At 49.0% G+C, this 12,074-nt stretch overlaps 1 protein-coding gene across 1 annotated transcript in view; it reads left to right on the top strand.

The window, feature by feature from the left end:
* PROS1 (protein S) overlaps positions 1–12,074 on the top strand; it is a 67,049-nt gene that overhangs the window by 54,412 nt on the left and 563 nt on the right. The window contains 3 exon segments of the mRNA XM_066601513.1: positions 8,856–9,020; positions 11,423–11,591; positions 11,677–11,828. Coding sequence (XP_066457610.1) covers positions 8,856–9,020; positions 11,423–11,591; positions 11,677–11,828 — 486 coding nt within the window.

The following is a 12,074-nucleotide window of genomic DNA, read 5'->3' as shown; positions in this document are numbered from 1 at the left end:
CATGAAAGCTGTGCTGTGATTGGTTGTTATATATTATAAAGCTGAGGTAACATGTAAGCTGCGCTGCGATTGGTTGTTATATATTATACCACTGAGGTAACATGAAAGCTGCGCTGTGATTGGTTGTTATTTCTCTTACTGCTGACGTAACATGAATGCTGCGCTGCGATTGGTTGTTATATATTATACCACTGAGGTAACATGAAAGCTGCGCTGTGATTGGTTGTTATTTCTCTTACTGCTGACGTAACATGAATGCTGCGCTGCGATTGGTTGTTATATATTATACCACTGAGGTAACATGAAAGCTGCGCTGTGATTGGTTGTTATCTAGATATATAAAAACGAATCTATGTATGTCTGTCTGTCTTCGCAGCAACGTGCGACGGGTAAGCTAGTCTGTTATATTGGTTGACTATAGTATTAGCTAGTAAAAGGGAAGACAAAAATATGGAATAGTATTCCTTTGTGCGCATTTTACGCCTTCATACCTTTCAGATTATAAATGTTAATAGTCTCATGGTTTACAGAACAATATCTGTGTAATCTGCCCGCTCCTCTCATAGCTCTCACTTACTGTATTACTGCGACGGCCAATGCGTTTGATGGTCAGTAGAGATGAGCGAACACCAAAATGTTCGGGTGTTCGTTATTCGTAACGAACTTCCCGTGATGCTCGAGGGTTCGTTTCGAACAACGAACCCCATTGAAGTCAATGGGCGACCAGAACATTTTTGTATTTCGCCGATGCTCGCTAAGGTTTTCATGTGTGAAAATCTGGGCAATTCAGGAAAGTGATGGGAATGACACAGTGACGGATAGGGCAGGCGAGGGGCTACATGTTGGGCTGCATCCTAAGTTCACAGGTCCCACTATTAAGCCACAATAGCGGCAAGAGTGGGCCCCCCCCCCTCCCAACAACTTTTACTTCTGAAAAGCGCTCATTAGCAATGCATACCTTAGCTAAGCACCACACTACCTCCAACAAAGCACAATCACTGCCTGGATGACACTCCGCTGCCACTTCTCCTGGGTTACATGCTGACCAACCGCCCCCCCTCCCCCCCACAGCGCACACCAAAGTGTCCCTGGGCAGCCTTCAGCTGCCCTCATGCCACACCACGCTCATGTCTATTTAGAATTGCGTCTGCCATGACGAGGGACCGCAGGCACACACTGCAGAGGTTGGCACGGCTAGGCAGCGACCCTCTTTAAAAGTTGGGGAGCGATAGCCCACAATGCTGTACAGAAGCAATGAGAAATAGAATCCTGTGCCACCGCCATCAGGAGCTGCACACGTGGGCATAGCAATGGGGAACCTATGTGCCACACACTATTCATTCTGTCAAGGTGTCTGCATGCCCCAGTCAGACTGGTAATATGCACCTTAACAGTAACCGCGTTGGTGGTAATGTGGTGGTGACTGCGGACCTAGTAGCACGGTTGTATTTTGTTGGTTTTCGGAATGTGGCCAGGATTAAGTAGGCCGTGGCGGGGGGATGGTGGGGGGGCTCTCTTGTAGTGTCGGTAAAGGTGAAATTCTTGGACTGCCACCAGACGAACCAATGCAAAGGCATTTGCCAACAATGTTTTCCCTGTTGGAGGAGGAGGGGGATGTTTTTGAGGCACTACGTGTCCTCTCCACGTGTCCGTGGTTATATGCACCTTAACAGTAACCGCGTTGGTGGTAATGTGGTGGTGACTGCGGACCTAGTAGCACGGTTGTATTTTGTTGGTTTTCGGAATGTGGCCAGGATTAAGTAGGCCGTGGCGGGGGGATGGTGGGGGGGCTCTCTTGTAGTGTCGGTAAAGGTGAAATTCTTGGACTGCCACCAGACGAACCAATGCAAAGGCATTTGCCAACAATGTTTTCCCTGTTGGAGGAGGAGGGGGATGTTTTTGAGGCACTACGTGTCCTCTCCACGTGTCCGTTCCATGTCAGCAATAGTAGCACTCAAGACAGGCCCCAGTAACAATTCTGAAGCAGCAGTATAGCGGGAGCGCAGTCTTCGTTCCATGTAAGCAATAGTAGCACTCAAGACAGGCCCCAGTAACAATTCTGAAGCAGCAGTATAGCGGGAGCGCAGTCTTCGTTCCATGTAAGCAATAGTAGCACTCAAGACAGGCCCCAGTAACAATTCTGAAGCAGCAGTATAGCGGGAGCGCAGTCTTCGTTCCATGTAAGCAATAGTAGCACTCAAGACAGGCCCCAGTAACAATTCTGAAGCAGCAGTATAGCGGGAGCGCAGTCTTCGTTCCATGTAAGCAATAGTAGCACTCAAGACAGGCCCCAGTAACAATTCTGAAGCAGCAGTATAGCGGGAGCGCAGTCTTCGTTCCATGTAAGCAATAGTAGCACTCAAGACAGGCCCCAGTAACAATTCTGAAGCAGCAGTATAGCGGGAGCGCAGTCTTCGTTCCATGTAAGCAATGGTTAATGTGGCTTAAGTGGTAACTAGGCCTGTAGGCAGCCCAGTGTAACGAAAAATTGGTTCAAGTTAAAGTTCCAACGCTTTTAAGCGCATTGAAACTTATAAAAATTGTTCAGAAAAATTATTTGAGTGAGCCTTGTGGCCCTAAGAAAAATTGCCCGTTCAGCGTGATTACGTGAGGTTTCAGGAGGAGGAGCAGGAGGAGAAGGAGGAATATTAGACACAGATTGATGAAGCAGAAATGTCCCCGTTTTGGATGGTGAGAGAGAACGTAGCTTCCATCCGCGGGTGCAGCCTACGTATTGCTTACGTATCGCTGCTGTCCGCTGGTGGAGAACAGAAGTCTGGGGAAATCCAGCCTTTGTTCATCTTGATGAGTGTTAGCCTGTCGGCACTGTCGGTTGACAAGCGGCTACGCTTATCTGTGATGATTCCCCCAGCCGCACTAAACACCCTTTCCGACAAGACGCTAGCCGCAGGACAAGCAAGCACCTCCAGGGCATACAGCGCTAGTTCAGGCCACGTGTCCAGCTTCGACACCCAGTAGTTGTAGGGGGCAGAGGCGTCACCAAGGATGGTCGTGCGATCCGCTACGTACTCCCTCACCATCCTTTTACAGTGCTCCCGCCGACTCAGCCGTGACTGGGGAGCGGTGACACAGTCTTGGTGGGGAGCCATAAAGCTGGCCAGGCCCTTAAAGACTGTTGCACTGCCTGGGATGTACATGCTGCTCGATCTACGCACATCCCCTGCTACCTTGCCCTCGGTACTGCGCCTTCTGCCACTAGCGCTGTCGGCTGGGAATTTTACCATCACCTTGTCCGCAAGGGTCCTGTGGTATAGCAACACTCTCGAACCCCTTTCCTCTTCGGGAATCAGAGTGGGCAGGTTCTCCTTATACCGTGGATCGAGCAGTGTGTACACCCAGTAATCCGTCGTGGCCAGAATGCGTGCAACGCGAGGGTCACGAGAAAGGCATCCTAACATGAAGTCAGCCATGTGTGCCAGGGTACCTGTACGCAACACATGGCTGTCCTCACTAGGAAGATCACTTTCAGGATCCTCCTCCTCCTCCTCCTCCTCCTCCTCAGGCCATACACGCTGAAAGGATGACAGGCAATCAGCCGGTGTACCGTCAGCAGCGGCCCAAGCTGTCTCTTCCCCCTCCTCCTCATCCTCCTCATGCTCCTCCTCCTCCTCCTGTACACGCTGAGAAATAGACAGGAGGGTGCCCTGACTATCCAGCGGCATACTGTCTTCCCCCGCCCCCGTTTCCGAGCGCAAAGCAGCTGCCTTTATGGTTTGCAGGGAATTTCTCAAGATGCATAGCAGAGGAATGGTGACGCTAATGATTGTAGCATCGCCGCTCACCACCTGGGTAGACTCCTCAAAATTACCAAGGACATGGCAGATGTCTGCCAACCAGGCCCACTCTTCTGAAAGGAATTGAGGAGGCTGACTCCCACTGCGCCGCCCATGTTGGAGTTGGTATTCGACTATAGCTCTCCGTTGTTCATAGAGCCTGGCCAACATGTGGAGCGTAGAGTTCCACCGTGTGGGCACGTCGCACAGCAGTCGGTGCACTGGCAGCTTAAAGTGATGTTGCAGGGTGCGCAGGGTGGCAGCGTCCGTGTGGGACTTGCGGAAATGTGCGCAGAGCCGGCGCGCCTTTACGAGCAGGTCTGACAAGCGTGGGTAGCTTTTCAGAAAGCGCTGAACCACCAAATTAAAGACGTGGGCCAGGCATGGCACGTGCGTGAGGCTGCCGAGCTGCAGAGCCGCCACCAGGTTACGGCCGTTGTCACACACGACCATGCCCGGTTGGAGGCTCAGCGGCGCAAGCCAGCGGTCGGTCTGCTGTGTCAGACCCTGCAGCAGTTCGTGGGCCGTGTGCCTCTTATCGCCTAAGCTGAGTAGTTTCAGCACGGCCTGCTGACGCTTGCCCACCGCTGTGCTGCCACACCGCGCGACACCGACTGCTGGCGACATGCTGCTGCTAACACATCTTGATTGCGAGACAGAGGAGGAGGAGGAGGAGGAGGAGGGTGCTTTAGTGGAGGAAGCATACACCTCCGCAGATACCAGCACCGAGCTGGGGCCCGCAATTCTGGGGGTGGGTAGGACGTGAGCGGTCCCAGGCTCTGACTCGGTCCCAGCCTCCACTAAATTCACCCAATGTGCCGTCAGGGAGATGTAGTGGCCCTGCCCGCCTGTGCTTGTCCACGTGTCCGTAGTTAAGTGGACCGTGGCAGTAACCGCGTTGGTGAGGGCGCGTACAATGTTGCGGGAGACGTGGTCGTGCAGGGCTGGGACGGCACATCGGGAAAAGTAGTGGCGACTGGGAACTGAGTAGCGCGGGGCCGCCGCCTCCATGATACTTTTGAAGGACTCCGTTTCCACAACCCTATACGGCAGCATCTCAAGGCTGATGAATTTTGCTATGCGGACGGTTAACGTTTGAGCGTGCGGGTGCGTGGCGGCGTACTTGCGCTTGCGCTCCAACAGTTGCGCTAGCGACGGCTGGACTGTGCGGTGCGAGACATTGGAGGATGGGGCCGAGGACAGCGGAGGTGAGGGTGTGGGTGCAGGCCATGAGACGGTCGTGCCTGTGTCCTGAGAGGGGGGTTGCATCTCAGTGGCAGGTTGGGGCACAGGGGGAGAGGCAGCGGTGCAAACCGGAGGCGCTGAACGGCCTTCGTCCCACCTTGCGGGGTGCTTGGCCATCATATGCCTGCGCATGGTGGTGGTGGTGAGGCTGTTGGTGTTGGCTCCCCGGCTGAGCTTTGCGCGACAAAGGTTGCACACCACAGTTCGTCGGTCGTCAGGCGTCTCTGTGAAAAACTGCCAGACCTTAGAGCACCTCGGCCTCTGCAGGGTGGCATGGCGCGAGGGGGCGCTTTGGGAAACACTTGGTGGATTATTCGGTCTGGCCCTGCCTCTACCCCTGGCCACCGCACTGCCTCTTGCAACCTGCCCTGCTGATGCCCTTGACTCCCCCTCTGAAGACCTGTCCTCCTGAGTAAGCGTTGCACACCAGGTGGGGTCAGTCACCTCATCGTCCTGCTGCTCTTCCTCCGAATCCTCTGTGCGTTGCTCCCTCGGACTTACTGCCCTTACTACTACCTCACTGCAAGACAACTGTGTCTGATCGTCATCGTCCTCCTCACCCACAGAAAGTTGTTGAGACAGTTGGCGGAAGTCCCCAGCCTCATCCCCCGGACCCCGGGAACTTTCGAATGGTTGGGCATCAGTGACTATAAACTCCTCTGGTGGGAGAGGAACCGCTGCTGCCCAATCTGAGCAGGGGCCCGAGAACAGTTCCTGGGAGTGTTCCCGCTCCTGAGCAGGTGTCATTGTAGTGGAGTGAGGAGGCTGGGAGGAAGGAGGAGCAGCAGACAGAGGATTCGGATTTGCAGCAGTGGACGGCGCAGAACTGCGTGTTGACGATAGGTTGCTCGAAGCACTTTCTGCCATCCAGGACAGGACCTGCTCACACTGCTCATTTTCTAATAACCGTCTCCCGCGTGGACCCATTAATTGGGCGATGAATGTGGGGACGCCAGAAACGTGCCTCTCTCCTAATCGCGCAGCAGTCGGCTGCGACACACCGGGATCCGGAGCTCGGCCTGTGCCCACACCCTGACTTGGCCCTCCGCGTCCTCGGCCGCGTCCACGTCCTCTAGGCCTACCCCTACCCCTCAGCATGCTGTATTACCAGTGATTTGATTTCACAGGCAGGAAATAAATTGGCGCAAGACTGCAGGCCAAATATTATTTTTGCACTTTTTGGAAAACGAACGGCCCCACTGCCTTTAGTGAATGAATAATCTAAGTTTAATAACTGTGCTGTGTCCCTGCTAATGTGTCACTGAACGTGAGGGTAGCAGAGTTATTATAACTGTGGCAGAGCAGGTATTTTTTTTCCCAATTAAGGAAAGCAAATGGCGAAGCCAGCAGTAAAGCGTAGCTGGGTGCGTATGATTTAGCAATGTTTTTCACGCAGCTCACACGTGTCCACCGCCCGTAAGGACGGACAGAGGCTGGACAAATAGATTTGTTTTCAGTTTTTTCCCACCAAAAGGCAGCACTGCGTATATTCAATGAACATGAGAAGTTTAATAACTGTGCTGTGTCCCTGCTTATGTGTCACAGAACGTGAGGGTAGCAGAGTTATTATAACTCTGGCAGAGCAGGTATTTTTTTTCCCAATTAAGGAAAGCAAATGGCGAAGCCAGCAGTAAAGCGTAGCTGGGTGCGTATGATTTAGCAATGTTGTTCACGCAGCTCACACGTGTCCACCGCCCGTAAGGACGGACAGAGGCTGGACAAATAGATTTGTTTTCAGTTTTTTCCCACCAAAAGGCAGCACTGCGTATATTCAATGAACATGAGAAGTTTAATAACTGTGCTGTGTCCCTGCTTATGTGTCACAGAACGTGAGGGTAGCAGAGTTATTATAACTCTGGCAGAGCAGGTATTTTTTTTCCCAATTAAGGAAAGCAAATGGCGAAGCCAGCAGTAAAGCGTAGCTGGGTGCGTATGATTTAGCAATGTTTTTCACGCAGCTCACACGTGTCCACAGCCCGTAAGGACGGACACAGGCTGGACAAATAGATTTGTTTTCAGTTTTTTCCCACCAAAAGGCAGCACTGCGTATATTCAATGAACATGAGAAGTTTAATAACTGTGCTGTGTCCCTGCTTATGTGTCACAGAACGTGAGGGTAGCAGAGTTATTATAACTCTGGCAGAGCAGGTATTTTTTTTCCCAATTAAGGAAAGCAAATGGCGAAGCCAGCAGTAAAGCGTAGCTGGGTGCGTATGATTTAGCAATGTTGTTCACGCAGCTCACACGTGTCCACAGGCGTTAGGACGGACAGAGGCTGGACAAATAGAATTATTTTCACTTGTTTTACAAGCAAAAGGCCGCACTGCGTATATTCTATGAATAATAACTGTGTTGTGGCCCTGCCTATACAATTCTTTCCCTGCAGTATCAATGGAGGGTGGAATGCTCTGCAGAGGCGATTTTGAGAAGCCCAAAAAAAATGCAGCACAGCTAACAGCAGCCTGAACAGAACTGCACACGGATAAATATGGCCCTAGAAAGGACCGTTGAGGTTCTTGAAGGCTACACTCACTCCTAACACTCTCCCTGCCTATGCAGCAATTCTGTCCCTAATGCCAGGTGCAACGCTCTGCAGAGCCGATTTTGAGAAAAAAAAAAAATGCCACTGCTAACAGCAGCCAACACACAGCTATCAGTGGCCCTAATAAGGACCTTTGGGGGGTCTTGAAGCCTACACTAACTACCAATTCTTTCCCTACAGCAGCTCCGGTACAAACAGCACTGTCCCTCATCTAACTCACCAGGCATCTGAAGCGAGCCGCGGGAGGGGCCGACTTTTATATTAGGCGAACACCTGATCTTCCCAGCCACTCACAGCAGGGGGGTGGTATAGGGCTTGAACGTCACAGGGAGAAGTTGTAATGCCTTCCCTGTCTTTCAATTGGCCAGAAAAGCGCGCAAACGTCTCAGGGAAGTAAGTGAAAGTAACCAGAACACCGCATGGTGTTCGTTACGAATAACGAACATCCCGAACACCCTAATATTCGCACGAATATCAAGCTCGGACGAACGCGTTCGCTCATCTCTAATGGTCAGCTTCATTTTTGGCTATTCTCTGTTACATTTGGCATTGTTCTCGCGGGTCTTCCTTCCATCTGCCAGTCATTCAGAATGAAGTTAATTAGAGTTTAATTTTACCATTCCATTCACTATGTAGCTATCCCCCCACTATATAGAAGTGGGCAAGTAGTATCTTGGTTAGTTATTACTTTCTATCTGTACATGTGGAAAATCCCTTAACCTACTTAGGACCCTCCACAAGCAGAAGCGGTACACCTCCCAACCCACATCATTGGCCTCTCATTCAACCAATCAGAACCCTACTGTATAGTAATTATGGGCAAAAACTCAAAACAGCCGCCTGCACATGGTTATCTTTTCCTTGTAGAACAGACTTGGGTTTGGTTTATATTCTTAGTCAATGTCTGTTCGAAAGTCAGACATTGACTAACAGGGAAGCTGCCTTCCAACAGGTGGCACCTCAGAGGCTTTGTACCATCTCTCATTTACATACCAAATTTCCCAGAGGAGCATTGCATGGCCTACAAGTGTCCTCTCCACAAGAAGAAACAGTACTCCTCTGGAGCAAACAATAAAGACATTTGGTTAGCATGTTTACCGTAATTTGGGTAAAACGTGTGACAGAAGCAATCAGACATCCAACCACTGTGGAGACTTGGGCTCCAGTCATTGTTGTCATTCACACCTATGGTATATTCCCTTGTCCCGTCTCTTAGTCTCTGCTCCTTCCACTGTGATAATGGCAATAAGAAGCTGTTCACTTTTTTCTTCTAGGTGTCTGTGGAAGAAATGGAAAACAGCATCAGCGTTAAGATCGCAAAAGAAGCTGTTATGAATATCAACAACCCCAAATATCTGTTTAAACCTGTAAACGGTATTGTGGAAACCAAAGTCTACATTGCAGGATTACCGCGGAAAGTAGAAAATCTCATTAAACCGGTAATTCAAGGAATGTCTACTCTCTAATCCTCTTTTATATAAATTACTTTACTGACTAAATGCGAAAAATAAGTGAGCGGGCAATTATCTGGAAGCCACAGTAGCTCATAAACAACCAGCTAATCACCCAACTGGTACCATGCCACCGCGCCCTTCTTGGATGCTTACCATACTTGCCAGCTTTTAGAAACTGCCTTCAGGGAGATTTGAGAGAGTGGTGTGTGTGTAGCATAAACTCATAGTGCCCTTGTTCTGCCCTCACAAACTAATAGTGTTCCAGCAAATTGTACCTTCAAAAGCTAATAGTGCCTTCATTGTGCTCCCACAAATTAATAGTACCCCCGCAAACTAATAGTTTCCCTGCTGTTTCTCCACAAACTGTCCCCTCAAATAGTGCCCCCAAAAGCTAATAGTCCCCCGACTGTACTGCCACAAACTAATTGTGCTACCACAAATAGTGCCCCGTCTGTTCTACCACAACTAGTGCCCCTGTGAACTAGCATGGCCCCCAAAGTAATAATCTCCCCTACACACATTCCCTTCTTGCAGTCCATAGCTGCCACTAAAACTTCATCCAGCTCCTACATTACTTGTAGTACACATAGCCTATCCTGACTCTCCGGCACCTCAGAGCTGAGAAGGATACAGGAGGAGAAGTTGGGATATACCGCATGTACTCTTCTGCTCTGATAGGACAAGACATTGAGGAGCTGGACGACATTTGGGGGGACACAGTAAAGAAGCCCTGAAGTATTTGTACAGTCCCCGGGAAATTTGCCAACTCTTTCAGGAGTGTGAGAGGTCTTCACTTTTCCATGAGCATGCTGGGCATTCTGAGAGAGTTGGCAAGTAAGTGCCACATTATAATGTATTTGGTCTATTATTTGTTTATGTGCTAAACAGCATTTCACCCATGTATGCAGTCTGATCCTGCAGGCTGCCCTTTCTTCTTGCTAATGCTATAATAGAGGGCAGAGTGAATGGAGTAACATATGACTGCAGGATCAGACTACACAGGGTTTGTTTGTAGTCTGTAACCATGGAGACACATAAATCTGCATGGGAGCTGTAAACACAAAACAGTAGAATATTTTTATTCAAGATTATTTCTGTTATTTGTATCTTTCATTTTAGATTATAGGAGCTTTTAAAATATTCACACAAGTAGCCTCTAATACATCTAAAATAGCTGATATTAGCACCTATACTATATAATTTGTAGTATTCATTAATAATTCTGCCATATGATAGGAAAATTGGCAACTTCCTTTCATTACAAACCTTTTCCCCACCTCCAATAAGGACAACAGAGCTGGAATGGATTTAATTGGTCATAGCAGCCATTTTATTGACATAAATGACAAACATTAGGAAAAAGTCTCCTCGCCCAAGTGAGGTCCCAAACCCTCAGCACATATAAAACGTTACCAAAAACCCAGATGAAAGGAGGTCCTCAAAGTGACCAAAATCTGCCCTCAGTTTGCCCACTTAGAGGGGTTTTCGGCATTTACTATTGATGACATATTCTCTGGATAGCTCATCAATAGTTGATTGGTGGTGGTCTGCTGCTTGGGTTTCCTGATGATCATCTGATCCTCAGCCCCACAGTCAGTGCAGCCAAGTCATTTGTCTTGATTGGGTTGGAGTCAGAAGTGTAATGGAAGGCTTTGCTTCCATTAAAATTAATGAAAATGAAACCTTCTGTTACATTTCTGGTTCTAACCCCAATGCAGACATCTGGCTTGACTGCACTGAGAGTTGACAGAAGATCAGATGATTGGTGGGGATCCTGAGTTGACTTATCCTGAGGATAGTAAATGCCTGGAAAAACCCTTTAAGAACAATCTACTTTTAACCTTCAGCCAATTAGCACAACTTGAAAGTACCAATTATCTGATTTGGGTATGACCAAAATCCCTACACCCACATCTGGGTGATCAAGACCTAGCCCATTAATAAAGAATCTGCAGATTATTGCCAGACAGACATCTGACTTTTAACCACAGATTATGGAGTCCAGAGTTTACTGGCTCAACTCTGACCCTCAAAACCTTGGGTTTCCACATCAATTTTGAGGACTTTTCTCCACCTCCCCGTCAAAACTGCCATGACAATACCTCCCTTCCTGCATGACCAATCCCAACCATTCCAAAGAGCCCTCCTTTTATTGCTGTCAGGGGGGAGTTAATCCCATACCATTTAGGGAGAGTGGGTAGGAGATTGTGCCCTGTTTGGCTGAAGCCCCCACCCTGCTCAACCACCCATCTTCACCTTAAAGTGCCCCTACTCCATTACTGTCCTTTTCAAATCTCATCATCCTGCCCCCCCCCCCAGGCTTTGAGAAATGCCCCCACCAAGATATGGTCATAAGCATCATGCATCCTGTTATCATATTATTGCAGATTAACCCACGATTAGATGGATGCATCCGCGGATGGAATTTGATGAATCAAGGAGCGCTGGGGGTAAAAGAAGTTATTCAAGAAAAGCAGAGCAAGCATTGCCTGGTGTCGGTGCAGGAAGGTTCTTATTACCCCGGCGGAGGGGTGGCCCAGATTTATGTCAATTACAGTAGGTCCTTTTATGTGCATGGAGCAGGGATTACATTAATCTCTATGGACCAATCAGATATTGAATTCCTCATCTTTCTCTATAGCAGATGGCACTTCAGCCGATGGAGATTGGTTAGTAAATGTTACACTGAACATTCGATCTTCTACAAGTACCGGGGTAATGTTTGCACTTGTTAAAAACGAGGCTGTCCCACTGGCATTGGCGATTGAGGATCAGTCATTGGATATTGTACAGGTAAGTCTATATTTTCATATGTAACCAAAAACCACCATTATTCTGAGATGAGCCTAGAAGTCAGATACATCCGCTTATCTGATTAGGCATTTGTATGGAAGCATGAATATTCGCCCATGCTTATGTGTTACCCCCTTACGCCATCATCGATGGGGGTTCAAAAGCTGGGAACCCTAGAGATCCTGAGAATGAAGGGGCTGCAGTTGGTTTAACATTACTGCCCCTTCATAGTTTTTCTCTGCACAG

The sequence above is a fragment of the Eleutherodactylus coqui genome, chromosome 4 (assembly GCF_035609145.1).
Source record: "Eleutherodactylus coqui strain aEleCoq1 chromosome 4, aEleCoq1.hap1, whole genome shotgun sequence".
Lineage (NCBI taxonomy): Eukaryota > Metazoa > Chordata > Amphibia > Anura > Eleutherodactylidae > Eleutherodactylus > Eleutherodactylus coqui.
This window is presented reverse-complemented; position numbering and strand designations above follow the sequence as displayed.